The sequence below is a fragment of the Nothoprocta perdicaria genome, unplaced genomic scaffold (genome assembly GCF_003342845.1).
Source record: "Nothoprocta perdicaria isolate Ctin4 unplaced genomic scaffold, notPer1 scaffold_14, whole genome shotgun sequence".
NCBI classification, from domain to species: Eukaryota; Metazoa; Chordata; class Aves; order Tinamiformes; family Tinamidae; genus Nothoprocta; species Nothoprocta perdicaria.
Window position 1 is genome coordinate 6,631,793 of NW_020454538.1, and position 14,161 is coordinate 6,645,953.

The 14,161-nt window shown below is 43.5% G+C and overlaps 1 protein-coding gene across 1 annotated transcript in view; it reads right to left on the reverse strand.

Moving 5' to 3' along the window:
* Nucleotides 1-11,276: 11,276 nt before the first annotated feature.
* The window catches only part of WFS1 (wolframin ER transmembrane glycoprotein), a 33,118-nt gene continuing 30,233 nt past the window's right edge, over nt 11,277-14,161 (reverse strand). The window contains exon 8 of the mRNA XM_026034128.1: nt 11,277-13,659. Within this exon, the coding sequence (XP_025889913.1) occupies nt 11,851-13,659 (1,809 nt within the window). The 3' untranslated portion in view covers nt 11,277-11,850. The remainder of the gene's footprint in view (nt 13,660-14,161) is intronic.

The window sequence follows — 14,161 nt, forward strand, 5'->3', positions numbered from 1 at the left end:
GCTGTTGTTCATGGCTGCATTCCTTGTGTTGCACAAATTAGCTAACTGTTGTTGAATAAAAATATAAATATGTTAATACCAGCTTTTTCAATAAAACTACGACAAAAAAAAAAGGCATAAATAAATGACTTTTTGAGACGTGGCTTATTGTTAAGTTAGATTGGAAGGAGCTAATGTTTAGCTGCTCTTGTAGCAGAGCGGGATTTGGGGGGGCAGCTTCGACACGCTGGTGCTGACAACGCTCCTGTGACCCCGTGTCCCAAGAGCTGCTTTCTCCTCTGCTCCCAACTTAGTGGCTCTGTTTCCTGCTGCGACTAAAGCAGCTGCCTCGGCGCCTGCCCCAAACGCCTGCGCTTTGCTTTGGACGCTCCGTCTGGGCAGCTGCCTATATGCTCTATACGGAGCCCCGGCGCTCCGGGAAACCTGTGGGCATCGGCACCTATGAGCCAGCTCTCCAAAAGCGCTAAATCCTTGTTTTTGGATGCAGACCAGGATAAATTTGCTTCAGCTGCTAGAGGAGGCCGTGTATTGCTTTGCTCACCCAGAGCTCACATGCCATTTTTCCCCCTTTCCCTTTGTGGGAAGGCACAATCGAGCCCACTCATTTAGATGGATAAATATGCCTAGGCACTGAAGAGATAAAAGCCACCTGAAAAAATGAAAAAAAAATCAGCATTTCAAGCCATGTGCCATGTACGAAGGCAGCCTGGTTTTCAGTTCCCCTTTTCATCCCTACATGCCCAGCAGTAGGAGCATAACCAGATGGCTGCTCTTGCAAGCATATTCAGTAGCTGCACACGGTGGTTTAACTCTTCATGGGTTGGGGGTCGAGGAAAATAGTGGGATGAGCCACCTGCTTCTCCCGTTTGCAGCCAACACATCCTGCTTTCAGGCACAGAGCTAAGTCTCCTGGACCCTTCCAAGGCTGTGGTTATTAATCCCTAACAAGAGGGCAACCGTAAGGATTGTTCACCTTCTAGGTCCTGTTTTCAGTAACTTCTTTATTATCATCCATTTACCCCCCCTTCCAATAGTAATCCAATTTCATTTGTAGTCTTCTCAGTAAATAAAAAATTAGAGTGTGAACTCACATATCTTGCTCATGTGGTGGCACCTCACCAGGCAAGGGGATTACTGGAAGGGGTAGAGGTGGCAAAATTAGGCCTACTTTTATAAGGCGCTCAGGACAGGACACGTTTCCTTCGCTTTGTGAAGCCAGGAGCAGCTCCGGCTGCTTTGCCAGGCATCCAGAAATGATTTGTTTTCAGAGTGTCCCATGAAAAGCTTTATGTTAGAAGGGAAATCTTTTTTCTCTGTAGCTGGACTAGAACCAAAATTTTATTCAGTGAAAGGGAGCATGACCCTTTAGGCTCCTAGGGAGCCAGAGTCTGGCCTGTGATGCAAAGAACTTCACGCAAAGCACCTGGCAGAAAACTCAGCAACAAATGCTCTATCAGTACAGATCAGCCAGTTCAACGGGCAATATATTAAAAAAAAGTTTGCATTAAAGAGTTACTTTAATTCCTATGCTGATTTTATATATTTTCTTATTTATTGCAAGCTTACTGTAAAACTAGTAAGAAACTGTCTCCGTAGAGGAGATGGTGCTGGCCGCACACGCGAGTGTCCGTGCGAGGCGGCAGCCGCCGCGGCGGCGCTCACCGCTCCTGGACCGGGCCCCGGGCAGCCCCAGGCAGCCCCGGCCGCAGCCATCGCCCCCGTGGACGTTTTAAAAACTGTCTCTGTAACCCGAACAGCGAAAGACTTCGGGCAGAACAGCATGACGGGTGAGTGGCACCCTCCGACACCCACAGATTTTGTGGGTGAGTAGGGCCCAGCTGTGCTGCTTTTCACAGCATGTGGCTGCTTCAGCCTGTTACTGACATTACAGATAGTGCTGGCGAGCTTCCCATTCACCTAACGTGGCCAGCAATCCAGTGCTACCTTTTCTTCCAATGTCCCTCCGCCTCATCCTATGACTGTGCCAGTTTTCCCGCTAGTCTCCACCTGGAGCACACAGAAGGACCAGAAGCCACATGTCCCCAGTGTCCCCATGGGACCAGCCCTGGGTACCTCTGCCCGCTGCAGCGGCAGCCGCACGTGCCCCGTCTTCCCCCCGTCCCCACAAAGTGCCACCTGCCGACACGGCACATCCCATAAAGCGGGAGATTGACGGAATACGAGAGATTGGATCCTAGCAACTACAGAGGCTGTAAGAAAGCAGTTTATCTGTTCAAATTTTCAATTAAAAGGACCAACCACAAAGAGGCACCTGTCATGGACAATACAAAAACCCATTAGAGCAGTTCATAAAGACACGATTGCCTTATCCACGTCCACTTGCCTAAGTGACACCGAGTCAATCTCCTCTTTTCCTGATATCACTTACTCTTTTGCAGGGAGTGGGGTGGAGAAAAAGCTGCTTTTTAGCAGGGAGTCTCCCAGGCTTTTGTATTCATCTCATTAGTTTACAAAAGGAAATAAAGAAGTCCTACAATGAAAACTCAGAATAAAATAGGGATGTAACCCTCATCAAACTACACCAGATTTTATTCACCGATTTGTACAACTTAGAGAATTGAAATACATTCTTTGTCTGATAGGTTAAAATCTTAATTAATTAAAACCTTATGCTTCAGAGATACCATCTTTCCCTCAGTTCCCTTCTTCCATGCATTCCAGCCAGATCATGAACCAGAGTGAAGCCCCTTTGTCTTCAAGTGAACATCCCACTCAAAAGCTGTTGTGAAATTTTATCTTACCTTTTAAGATACCTTGACCCAGCAAAGCTATAACAAAGACAACAGGTTTTTGCAAAGTCTTTCACCATTTCCTACTTTAAAAATGTTTAGTTCCATTTTACATTCTTAGCCGCCTGGTCCCTGTTGTGCAGGGAGCCTCTACCACGGCGGGATGAACTGCAGCATCGCTGCAAGGGGAGCCTCATACGTGCTCTGTTTTGGAGAAAGAAAACAAAGCGAGGTGAACAAAAGTTCTGCCAGGACAACAACAGGCCCAAGGAGTATCAGTTTTGCATGAGAACCATGATATAAGGCACATGCATATACCCAAGACATCCATCTGTCTTTAAAGAATGTTTTACTATCATCTCCCTCTGCTGCAAGGTAAAGCAATAGCCCTGGGCTAGAGAAACTTCAGGATATAGGGCTGAAACATTCCCAGGGAGACTCACTTTTTAAAGCGACGATTACAGATCAATTGAACTGTTACTAGAAGCAGCATTAGGAGAGATTTATGAATCATCCACTTACAACACTAGGAAAGACTCTTCTGTGAAGAGAAGACTGAAAAATCCATTTATTGCAAAACCATTTGCCGGAATCATCATCTATCTCCCTGGCTGCTGTAGGGGCACATTGCACAAACCCTATCATAATATGCCCTACCATTAACTGAATGCACTGACTGTGGGAAGTTAGTAAATTCCTTAAACACATTTATTGCCATTTTGATGATTTCCAACAAAATGTAGCCTCCAAAAAACCTTGTTTTGTATTGCGTTCCCAGCATTTTGTTGTTTAAAAATACATTTATTGTGAGGAAATTACAATAGTTCAGAATTTTAAATTAAGAAAAAAAAAAAGAGGGAGAAAAGAGAGAGAGTTATGCCCTTGAGGAAATTTTTTTAGTTGTCTTTTCTGGAAGAAAAACACATGTAATTCTAGTATTTCTAGTATTTCACAGTCAGTCCAGGGTACAGTCAGCTGTTACAGTGAGACTTTCACATTTTATTACCAATTTTACTCAATCCTGACTACTAAGTTTCGATTGCCTACTACCTTATCACTGAGGTCTATTATTTGCAGGAACAGTAGCTTTCCTGCATTCATCACTGTCACAAATTCCGTTGCCTTAAACGTAAGGTAAAATAGCGTAAAATGTGGCTCTAATTGCTCAGTTCAAGAAATTCTGCCCAACCACTGTCCAGCATTCACCTTTCTGACCAAACTGAGCATTTTCCACCCTGCTATTTGAACAGTAGTTTTTAGGTTTGATCCTAGACAGATTCTTGAGTAGAATCCGCTCGGTAGGCTGCTTTTGAAGGCCTCTTAAAATAACATTTCCATTACCTAAACAAGCAATTGTTTGATGCTATTTTGAGGGGTATTTGTTGAAGTTACAGTTTGTCACCTGAGCCAGTCGCAGGGCTTGTTGTCGTGGAAACATCTCTGCTGTCACGGGCCCTGAATGGAGAGGGAGGAACGGAGAGGGAGGTGAGGGACAAGAAACGCTTCCCTGAAAAGCCTCTCTTTAAAGCGAGGGAATTATTGCACATAAAGACAGGCCACACTGACATGTGGAAAAGGCCTTCGGCATCCACCAGTTCCTAAGATATTAGGATGTCTGCAGGCTTGGTTCAAGCCCTCTCTAATTTAAGACGACACTAAGCTCCTGCTGTCAAGTGCTGCCATCTCCCACAGCTAACAGCAACATCTGCAAGGACCTTTCTGGTGCTGAACTTGTTGTTTTTGCAGGAAAAAATCCTGCCATCTTCAAAAATAGAACAAAAACTCTGTTACAAGCTGCTGCAAGGAAGCACCTGCTGTCATCTATTTGATTTGTGAAAGACTCAAATTCTGACTCTCGGGGCCTCACCCTGAGACTCAAATTCTGACTCTGTCTGGGCCTTCACCTGCCGTGTGATCCTGACACGCACCCTCTCTGCTTTCCCCTTCAGTGCTGCAATCCCCGCTGAATGGAGATCTGGAGCAAGAGTTACAGCCAGAACTTCCCTTAAAAGACCATGGCTCTACCTAAGTTGTAATTAAACCATCTCACAGATTTTCTCATTGTTCAGGTAACAGACAGTTAGTAAAAATCTTTAAGCTACGGTAAGAAGTGCCGGATTTTCTGCGTCTAACCCATAAAGGCCCAAGAGAGAGCGGAGTTTGCACTGAAGGGCAATCAGGACTGCATGTGGCCACAGTTAGGACAGAAGCAAACGATGCCATGAACCCAATAGCGCTTAGCATGAAAGCTTCTCAGAAGCAGTTAAACTACAAAGCGGCTGGGAGAGCCCATTTCACAAGACTGCCATGCCCTCTTTCCTTATAGTTAGGTTATTACTGCACAATATTTTATCAGCATAAACATATTTCCTCTCATTTTGCTCTCCCAGAATGTAAGAAATCACTGCAGCGACTTTGCTAGTGACTTGGGTGACATTGGTGGAACTGGGGTGGTGATGGTGGGAGATGGAGACTACAAAGAGTTTGCTATTTTTTATAAAAGATTTCCAAATTCTCTCTAAACCGGAATAAAACTGGAATGTGATTCTTTTGTTCGCTGGCAGTGTCCCCAGGAGATGACATTAGGAAGAGAGCAAGTGCAATGCGAACCTGGAGTGCCATCTGATGGCACAAAATTAAAACCACACAGGTTGCAGCTTCACTAGAGAAATGACAAGTGCCTGGTGCAAAACTGAGCACCACCAGGCAAAAAAGAGCAAGTTAGGTAATGCACAAGGAGTCACAAAGGCTCCCTCCTCTTGCCAGAGGTTGATGCATCCCATATCGTCCATACACAGCACAGCTTTAGCTGGACTCCTCTCCGCTATCCTATCTCACCTTATAGGCACATATGTTGACGTACAACCCGACAACAGTTGGGAGAGGCTTCTACTGTGATGCTTCTGGCATGCGACACCCTCTTGCAGACTCCAGGGAGATTGCTGCCAATAATTAGCAAAGCAAACATGGATTGCTAATTACCTTCATGACTGACACCTCGATAGAGCTGGCGCAGGTCTCACCAACCCCTGCTGACCCAGCTCCATGGCCAATGGAAACCAGGACCGAGCGGCAAGTGTGGCGGCAAAGTGAGGAGATTTTAAGGCACATTTACCTTTTTTGTTTGTTTTTTAGCCCATAAAGAGCACTTGCGTCTTCTCAAAGCTCAAATTGTTTATTTGAGAAATATGCTGATATCTAGTTGTGATTCGGGAAACACAAAATGTCACATGTCATTGCAGAAAGAATAAAATCATAAGAACTAGCAACACCGCAGAGGCAGAAGGGGAAGTGCAGAACTTGTGCTCTGAGAGGCACAGAGGGAAGAGAAACGTGGCAGAAAAGAGGCTGCAGCTCCAGGACTTCGCTGTGCACTAAGCCTGAGCTCATGGGCAGCTCAAGCTGCCTCTGCCACGGACTGTTCACACAGGGGTGGCAAAATCCCTTCTCCCAGGCTTTGGTGCTATGAGCCTCGCGCTGCTGGAGGCAGAGCTGCTCTGGAGGCAGAGGATGCTTAATTCTCATCCAACAAACAGCAACAGATCTGTGGTCTAATGCTCTAATATATATGCTAAAAATTGGGGCTTTATTACTATCACGAAGGTTAAATGCCACTTCCCAGGCACGAGATTTTAAGGTGACAACACTGTGACTACCATGTGCACACACAACTAATTACGTATGAGTCTGCTGCAAGTTATTCTTAGTAAAGAATAAACGTTTACATTCCCTTCTGTCCAAGTCTAGTGGACTTTGCAATCCAACTGCACAAACAGAACACGGCTAAAACTTGGCAATAAAACGTGAAATCAGCAGATCAGCACCAAGAAACAGCTTCCCAAGAGCAGCCTGCTGCAACTCTGCTCTACGCTATTTTTTTATTTGCTTTCCAAGCACATTCCTTGTCTCTCCAACGTTCACGGCGGGTGTAGAGGTGTGATGAGCCCCACAGTAACACCAAGGGTGACCCACTGCACAGAACCCTCGGGCACCCCACAGGGCAGCGCGTGGTCAGAGTCTCTCTGCACCACCAGTGCAAAAGGACCGGCTGTGATGGGGAAATTCAAGACATCTGAGAGTTTCCTCTCTGAATGCCTCCTAATTAACAGTCTGTTTCCCATTATTTAAAGACAACTTGGAAAAGAAGACTCTAAGGCCTTAGAAAAAAAGGGTGTGATTAATACAAAACCGGCAAAGAAAGAATTTTGCCAGGAGTCAGATTCCTGCACTGTGTAGCAGGAGGAAGAGCCGGCTCCAATACTCCTTCCCAGAGACAGGAGTATGGGGGCTGCAGGCTGGGACCAGAGACCTGCAAGTGCGGTGACGTGGCCCAGAGCCGGTGCTGGGGCTCAGCCCGGCCCTGGGCAGCGGCAGCTCCACAGAGGCCCCACAGGGAACATCTTCAACACTGAGTTTGGGCCTTCCAGAGCAGCAAGGCCACCCGCAGTGCTGCCCCTCAGAGATGTGCTTTCTCCAAGAAGAGAATTACTGGCAGCTCTGGACTGGGATAACAAGAGACAGCAGCCCTGGAGCAGACTCCTCTATGTGTGACCTTGCCCAGTTTCTTCATGGGGGCAGCTGGGAGAACTCAGAGCTAATTGAACCCAGCCTCTCTCACCATAGACCCCACCGCTTCAGCAGGCACAGACCTGTGTATAGGGCCCCCTCTCCTCACATTGAATTGGGAGATGGAGCAAATTGTGGGTGTTTTGGAGCAGACTGTCCCTGTGGATCCACTCCAGGGGAACTGGCAGCCGGGAGCTGCATGCAGGGCCTGCAGCCAACAGCACTCGCAGCCTCCAGGGCTGGGCGCGTCCGTCCAGGCGAGGACTGAGCGATTGCCCAGGCCCCAAGGTCATACTGGAGTTACTGGTGTTCTCCCTGCCCTGGGAACGTGTCTTCATTTTGTGTGTCTGATGAAGATGGGAGCCTCCTGCCCGCAGTCAAGCATGGGAAACCCTGCCCGCTTGGCAGGAGGAACAGAGGGAGTGAACTGGGAGACACCACAATGTCACGGTTTTATTTTCCCTATTGTGAAGTGAGGCAGTGTAAGTGGAATTCATGTTCCACCTCGGGGTCATTGGCTAAACTGCTAGTGAGAGGGAGAAGGGCTCCGTCTGCCCCAGGGCAGAGGCCGGGCGGCCTCGGCCACCATCTTGTCCTGAGGGCAGGATGTCTCCTCCTCCTGCTGTGATTCCATGGGCACAGGGATTTTATTTAGGATAAAAGAAAACAAACAAACCACCTTAAAGTAAGGCAGATAGACAATCTGATTTGGGTGTCTGGTTTCTAATCATTTCTATTCCTCTATAGGTAGCATCTGTATGCATATAGGAAGTTGATAGAGCAGGTTTAATATCTATTTACAAGTTGTTGAATTTTGCCTAGGTTTTGCTGCATAGATTAGTACTTTCTTAACTTAATCATTAAGAAGCAGTTTTTCCTTAATGACTACCTGCTGACTGTTCAAATTGCTTTAACGGCAAAGTTGTGATCACAGCCTCTCTCCTCTTAACCACTTTCTTACCAAACACAACTCTGGCAGCATTAAGAACACAATTAAAATCCTGAAATTTACTTTGCCTTTTTCAGCAGAAAGAGAAAAGCCTCAAGTCAAAACAGACACTGGTGTGTGCTGGAAAGGGGCACACTGCTTTGTGTCAAGGGCTCAAGGTCTCCAAAAGTAATATGCAGAATCACAGTGCTACCCCTAGAGCAATATTCTTGTAATATTCTTATTATCATATGATACAAACAAAACCACAAATCTATAATTAGTAATAGCTATTTTACATACTTAAGACCAATTTGTGCTAGGAAAGCAAAGTGCATCTAACTCATACAGACACGTTTTCCACCCCCTTTTAGAACTGGGCAAAACACAAGTAATAAACTCCGTGCATCCTTGCCTGCCACAGGAGGCTGTTAGTCACTACAGAGTGGGCACTTAAATTATGCAGAATTTCTGTATGTGATTTGATGTTTTTCTCTATGCTTTTACAGAATGATGTACCAGTTCAGAGAACAGGTAGTACATTTTCATGCTACTTGGTGTGAAGAAAAAAAAATCACATAATGAATATTTACTTTATTTGCACATCTTCTAAATTTGAAATTTGACTTTAGAGAAGTACAGCTGTACCTAATTTTGATGTGTCAATAACTATATAATATCCTCCTCCTCAGTTAATTAATACTAATTCAAAAGAGAATTATCAGCCTTGAGAAAGGCCACCTATTTTTGGAACTATTTAAAATTCAGCATCTCTTCAAAACTGAGTAAGAAAATAATAAATGTAGAATTAATTGAATAGTTAACAACAGTTGCCATGCCCTGTCTCTCTTTCCAATCTAGAAGTTGGACTGTTTTGGAATATAAAACTGTAGGATACATCAGCAGGACAAAGTTAGGCTCAGCGTTTGCCTGCAAGATTTAAGATAAGTTTAAGCAGCCGCTGCAAAAACAACTTGCCTGGGACTGCAATTGCTTGTCAAGTATTAGTGATTTTGTGATTGATAGGAGTTAGAAAGACAAGATTAGCCAAGGGTTTCAGCATGCTGAGCAAGACAGACAAGAAAATGGAGTACAGATCATCACGTTGCTGCTCATGTGTCAACGTGTCATTGTTTTCCAATTAAAAAGAAAAAAGCACTAAAAGGACTGGACATTAAAGGGCTGCATTTAAAGATTCTCAAGTCAAACTCACCTCTTTTCCTTTCAGATGCAGACAAGAGCTGGAAATACCATGAACGTGGATGGATAACGAGTTCACATATGCTAGTTTAAGAGCTTTCCATCTTCACTGAGAAGAAACATCCATCAAACTAAACTGTCCCTTCTCTCAATGGGCTCTCCCACAGTTTCAAGCAAAACTACAGATCTTGACCTAGTTTTTAAAAGCAACATAACTATTCATTTTAAGTATTTTTTTTACTACAATTGTTACTAATATCCCTTCCTTCCCCCTCAGAAATGGAGGATCTACAAATCTAAAATCTAAACCTAAAAATCTAGAATCTAAAAATCCCAAAGTTCTCTGTATTAAACCTTGAAAAAAACAGGTGTGCTGTGGATGGAAAACTGAGGTACCTTGATTAAACCTTTTGTCTCATCCTACAGATAAACTATCTCCAAAGAACTAAAAAGAACTAAGCCTCCCCGCTTTTGCAACACTTTCTACTCAGACTTCATTCAGTTTTCCCTTTCTGGAGATATGCAGTAAATTCCTCAAAATTTCTCACAGTGTGCCAATTGACCTCCTTATTTAAAGAGTAGAAGTTAAAAAGGGAACAACTTTTAATTTTAGTTTTGCTTTTTTTCTGCTTTCTTCCGACAAACAAATATGTTTGGAAGACATATTACACATAACGGAGTACAAACAAAAATAAATAAATAAAAAACTTCTGTATTCACATTTCAGAGCCAGAAAGTATTTTAAAAGAGCATATGAATATTCTAAGAAAAGAAGATAAAAGTTAAGTTTGGCTCCTTGTTTCCAGCCAAAAGGAGATCAGGTAAGCTAATGTATGCAAAGGTATCCTGCTGCCTTATAGTATTTCTTTTTCTCAGATTGAAAGAAGAGATGGTTTCAAGTTTTCAACAAAACTATAAGCATCCCACAGACACCCTATTCTAAAGATAGATTTCCTGATGGGCTCTAGCACAACTATGTGGTTTTGAAATGTGAAGGTTTCTGGTCCACAGTTCAAGAACATTCAGACCACGTGGGCTCTGGGAAGGGCATTTCCTGGTGCCTTCAGGTTCTTCCAAAATGCAGGCCCAAGTCAAGGCTAAGGGGTTCCCAATAGCTGGAGTGCAGTCGGGTGCCTCATTTTTCCAAAAGTCTCCCCTATCAAATGTGTTTTCACATGTAACTTTCAAAATGAATGAGTGATAATGCAAAGACCAAAAGGATATAGTTTACCACCAACAGAACAGTGTTCACTGAAATAGTTTCAAGTATATCCAAAATTCTCAACTCTTCTAACCACTAGGTAAAAAAAGGTAGAAAGTCACATTGAAAGCAAGACAAAAGAGTATCTCTGGCTCTCACAGCTACTAGAACTTGGCCTGATATACTCTAATTTTACTGCTACCTGGAAATAACATGAAGTTCAACTTCAAGTATCTCATATGAGAAAGTTTAAAACATGAAAAAGACCGAAAAGAAAGCAACAAATAATTGCTCACAATATCAAAGCACAATGAACAAATGCTGCATTCTATTTTAATTCAAGTTCATATTTTAATTTATTTGCACAATACAAATCATTAAACACATTTTACTTCAGTTCCCACTGTAGATTCATTTTTTGTGTACTATTTTCAGTTACTTTGGCTTGTCTGTTACTGGCACCATCACAATACCAGCCTTACAATCTGGTGTTTGTCGTTCATACACCAGCACGGCTAATAACTTAGCGTTATATATGTACCTATCATAACCAATTAGAACAAATAACATATTTTGTAAAGAATATTTTAATCAAAATGAAAATGAGAGAGCTCTTTCTGGGCTTTGCTGGGGTGTGAAATGGTGTTTCTTTTCAAAAAAAAGAAACAAAAAACACTGTATCTTGCTAAACAGTGAAACAATGAATTCTGTACACAGACATTACTCATCACCAGGTACTGACGATATTACTACCACCTTTATCTAGAAAGCACCAAATAAATACAAGGGATACAAGGGCTAATGCAGCCGATGAGATATCTGCTCTAAATCAGGCCTGAAAATATGTATAGGCATGTATGAATATTTAAAGTGCTTTTAACGTCAAGCAAGTGAAGGAATCTAGTGTTACACCACAGGCAAATAACAAGTCCACTTCAGACGAGAGTGTCCATGCAAGTAATCAGCAGCAATCCTCTGCATTCACTTACAGTAATATTGAACTAGTATGTATCGTTTCAGTCATAAGGTGTATAAAGGCAGGATACAATATACACACTTACAGACCTCAACCAATGCTCTATGTTAGCACACATTTTGAGCATTGCTACAGCAGGACTTTTGTTTCCCCCTTTTTTAATGCCAAACCTTTGGTAGTGTAAATGCAACGTACATTGAAGATGCTACTGAACCAACATAAGAGCTCATTAGGCAGCTGACAGGAATGGGAAGAAGAAAAAATCAAAAGCAAATTTAATGGCTTTATGCACTGTGCTCCTCCAGTCATGCTCTATTTTCACATGCCTCCCTGCAGGTAAGAGTTTAGACATGCAATTCAAGCAAGTGATTGCTTTCAGTTCAAAGACAGGCCATTTACTGCCAAGGCGGCCCTCCAGAATTGTGCTGAATTCAATTACACTTCCTTGCCTCAAGTTCAGCAGCACTTTCTTAAACTCATTGCTTGCCTTCAGCACAATATCTTTGGTTATATCATCCTCCTCTACAGACTTTGTTCCATTTTTGCTGCTGAAAGGCATGCCCACAGTTATTTCGAATTTGTACCGATCAAACATTTTCATGTGGCACTTATGCTTTGTCAGATACTTAAGGCGACACAATTCCTCCTCCTCCACAGTCACATTTTTGGGGTCGCAAAGAGGGTAGGTCTCCCCATACAAGCATCTCATCCAGTCGCCGATGAAGAGGGGCAACATGTTGATGGCAGATTCTGCACTATTATCGATTTCGGTAACGCGCACGTATTTGAAGCGCCCGGTCCAAGTCACCCTGTGTCCTTCCAGGTGGCTGCATAAGATCTGGGTCCGCGCCATGTTGGTCTCCTTCCAGGCGCGGGGCCCGCACAGGAACGCATACTGATTCCACGTCAAGGTGGAGTTGTAAACCTTCATCCCCTCTGATCGGTAGACATAGAACCAACAAAACAACACGACAGCCGTAATCCACACCAAAATGAGCTTCACAATTGAGCTCCGAGTGAGGGATTTAACCATTTCAACTACAGAGAAGTTGGCTTTGGTCCACCATCGGAAGAGCAGAGGAACCGCACACAAAGCCAGAGTGACGACAATTTTCATGAGCTCCAGAGACACAAACCACTTAAAGAAATGGAAGAGACACATGAGGGCGATGCCCGCGCCTAGCACTGGCAGCGCAAAGAGGAACAGGAAGTAACCAATGGACGCACGGATGAGTCCAATGCCAGAGGACTCCCGCAGAATGACCACGGAGAGCTCGCACCACATGAAGCACACCAGGTATGGGACCAGGTAGCAGTAAGTGCCTTTAAAATTCCGTAACTGGGCCATTCTGAAGAAAAGATAGAACAAGTACAGGAACAAAAGGCATGGGATGCTGACATTGATCACAAAGAAATGGCCTACGGGAAGGGTGAAGAAGGTTTTACCTAAGAATTTCAAGTAGCTCAGATTCACAGGCAATACCTGCAATAGGGATAAGCAACCAGCTGCTACCTCAGTTATTAGTGCTCTTCGTGTGTAGGGTTCTGCACATGTGCTTAAGCTCATGTAGCTTGTCACTGTGAAGAAAACAGAGATGGTGGCTAACTCTGAGCATGGTATACAGTCTCTGCTTGCTATGGGAAAGGAAAAAATGACAAAGAATACTGAGAGCAAAAAATAAACGTACGGCTCCAAGTGATTCCATCCAAAGTTCACCTCAGCTTGCTCAACATCTAGGTTTGGCTCAAAACGAAGCAGTAAGTCAGTCAAAGTGCGGAAATTTTCCCAGGCCTTACTATCCTGAAAAACCTTCAGTGTGCAAATTACCATAGAAATGAAGGACAGATAGAATATGACTAACGGAATAATGAAGGCAAAAAAATCAATCGTCAGATTACTGATAATGAAGAAAAAGATGAGGGCATTGATATGGTGGGTGGGAACAATGGTAGACAGCCAGTGCATTCCTGCCTTTGATGCAATATCTATAAGGTACTCTTTAATTTCCATAATGGCATGAAGTGGGTATTTTACAACCTGGAAAAGAAAAAGAGACATTTTATTTATGAGCAATCTCGTACCCGGTACATCACAGATATTCTTAGCTGAAACAGTAGCAGGAAATTGTCTAACCTCCGCTGACGTGAAAAGATTTTCATTTCAGAAGAATGTTGCCAATAAAATGAGATTACTTTGCCTGGGATTATTAGCTCTCTTTTGATTAATTCAGTCACATGAAGCTCAGAGGCTATTCTGATTTTGGCAACGAAGATATTTCATTACCTTTGACACATATAATTAAATGGTTTCCTAGTCAAATATTCTGCTCCGCTAGCTTTGTACCGAAGATAAACTGCATGGCAGCACTCCTGTACGATCTGAAGTCATTACTTGAGCTGTGAGTGCTGTAGCTTAAAGCACTTAACTCTGCCACAGTTCTGCAAGGATTATGTTATACATTCTGCATTATTATATGCACTTACAGCAAGTCTTTACAGCTATGGTTTATTTAAATAAAATCCTTCCCAAGTCCCCATGG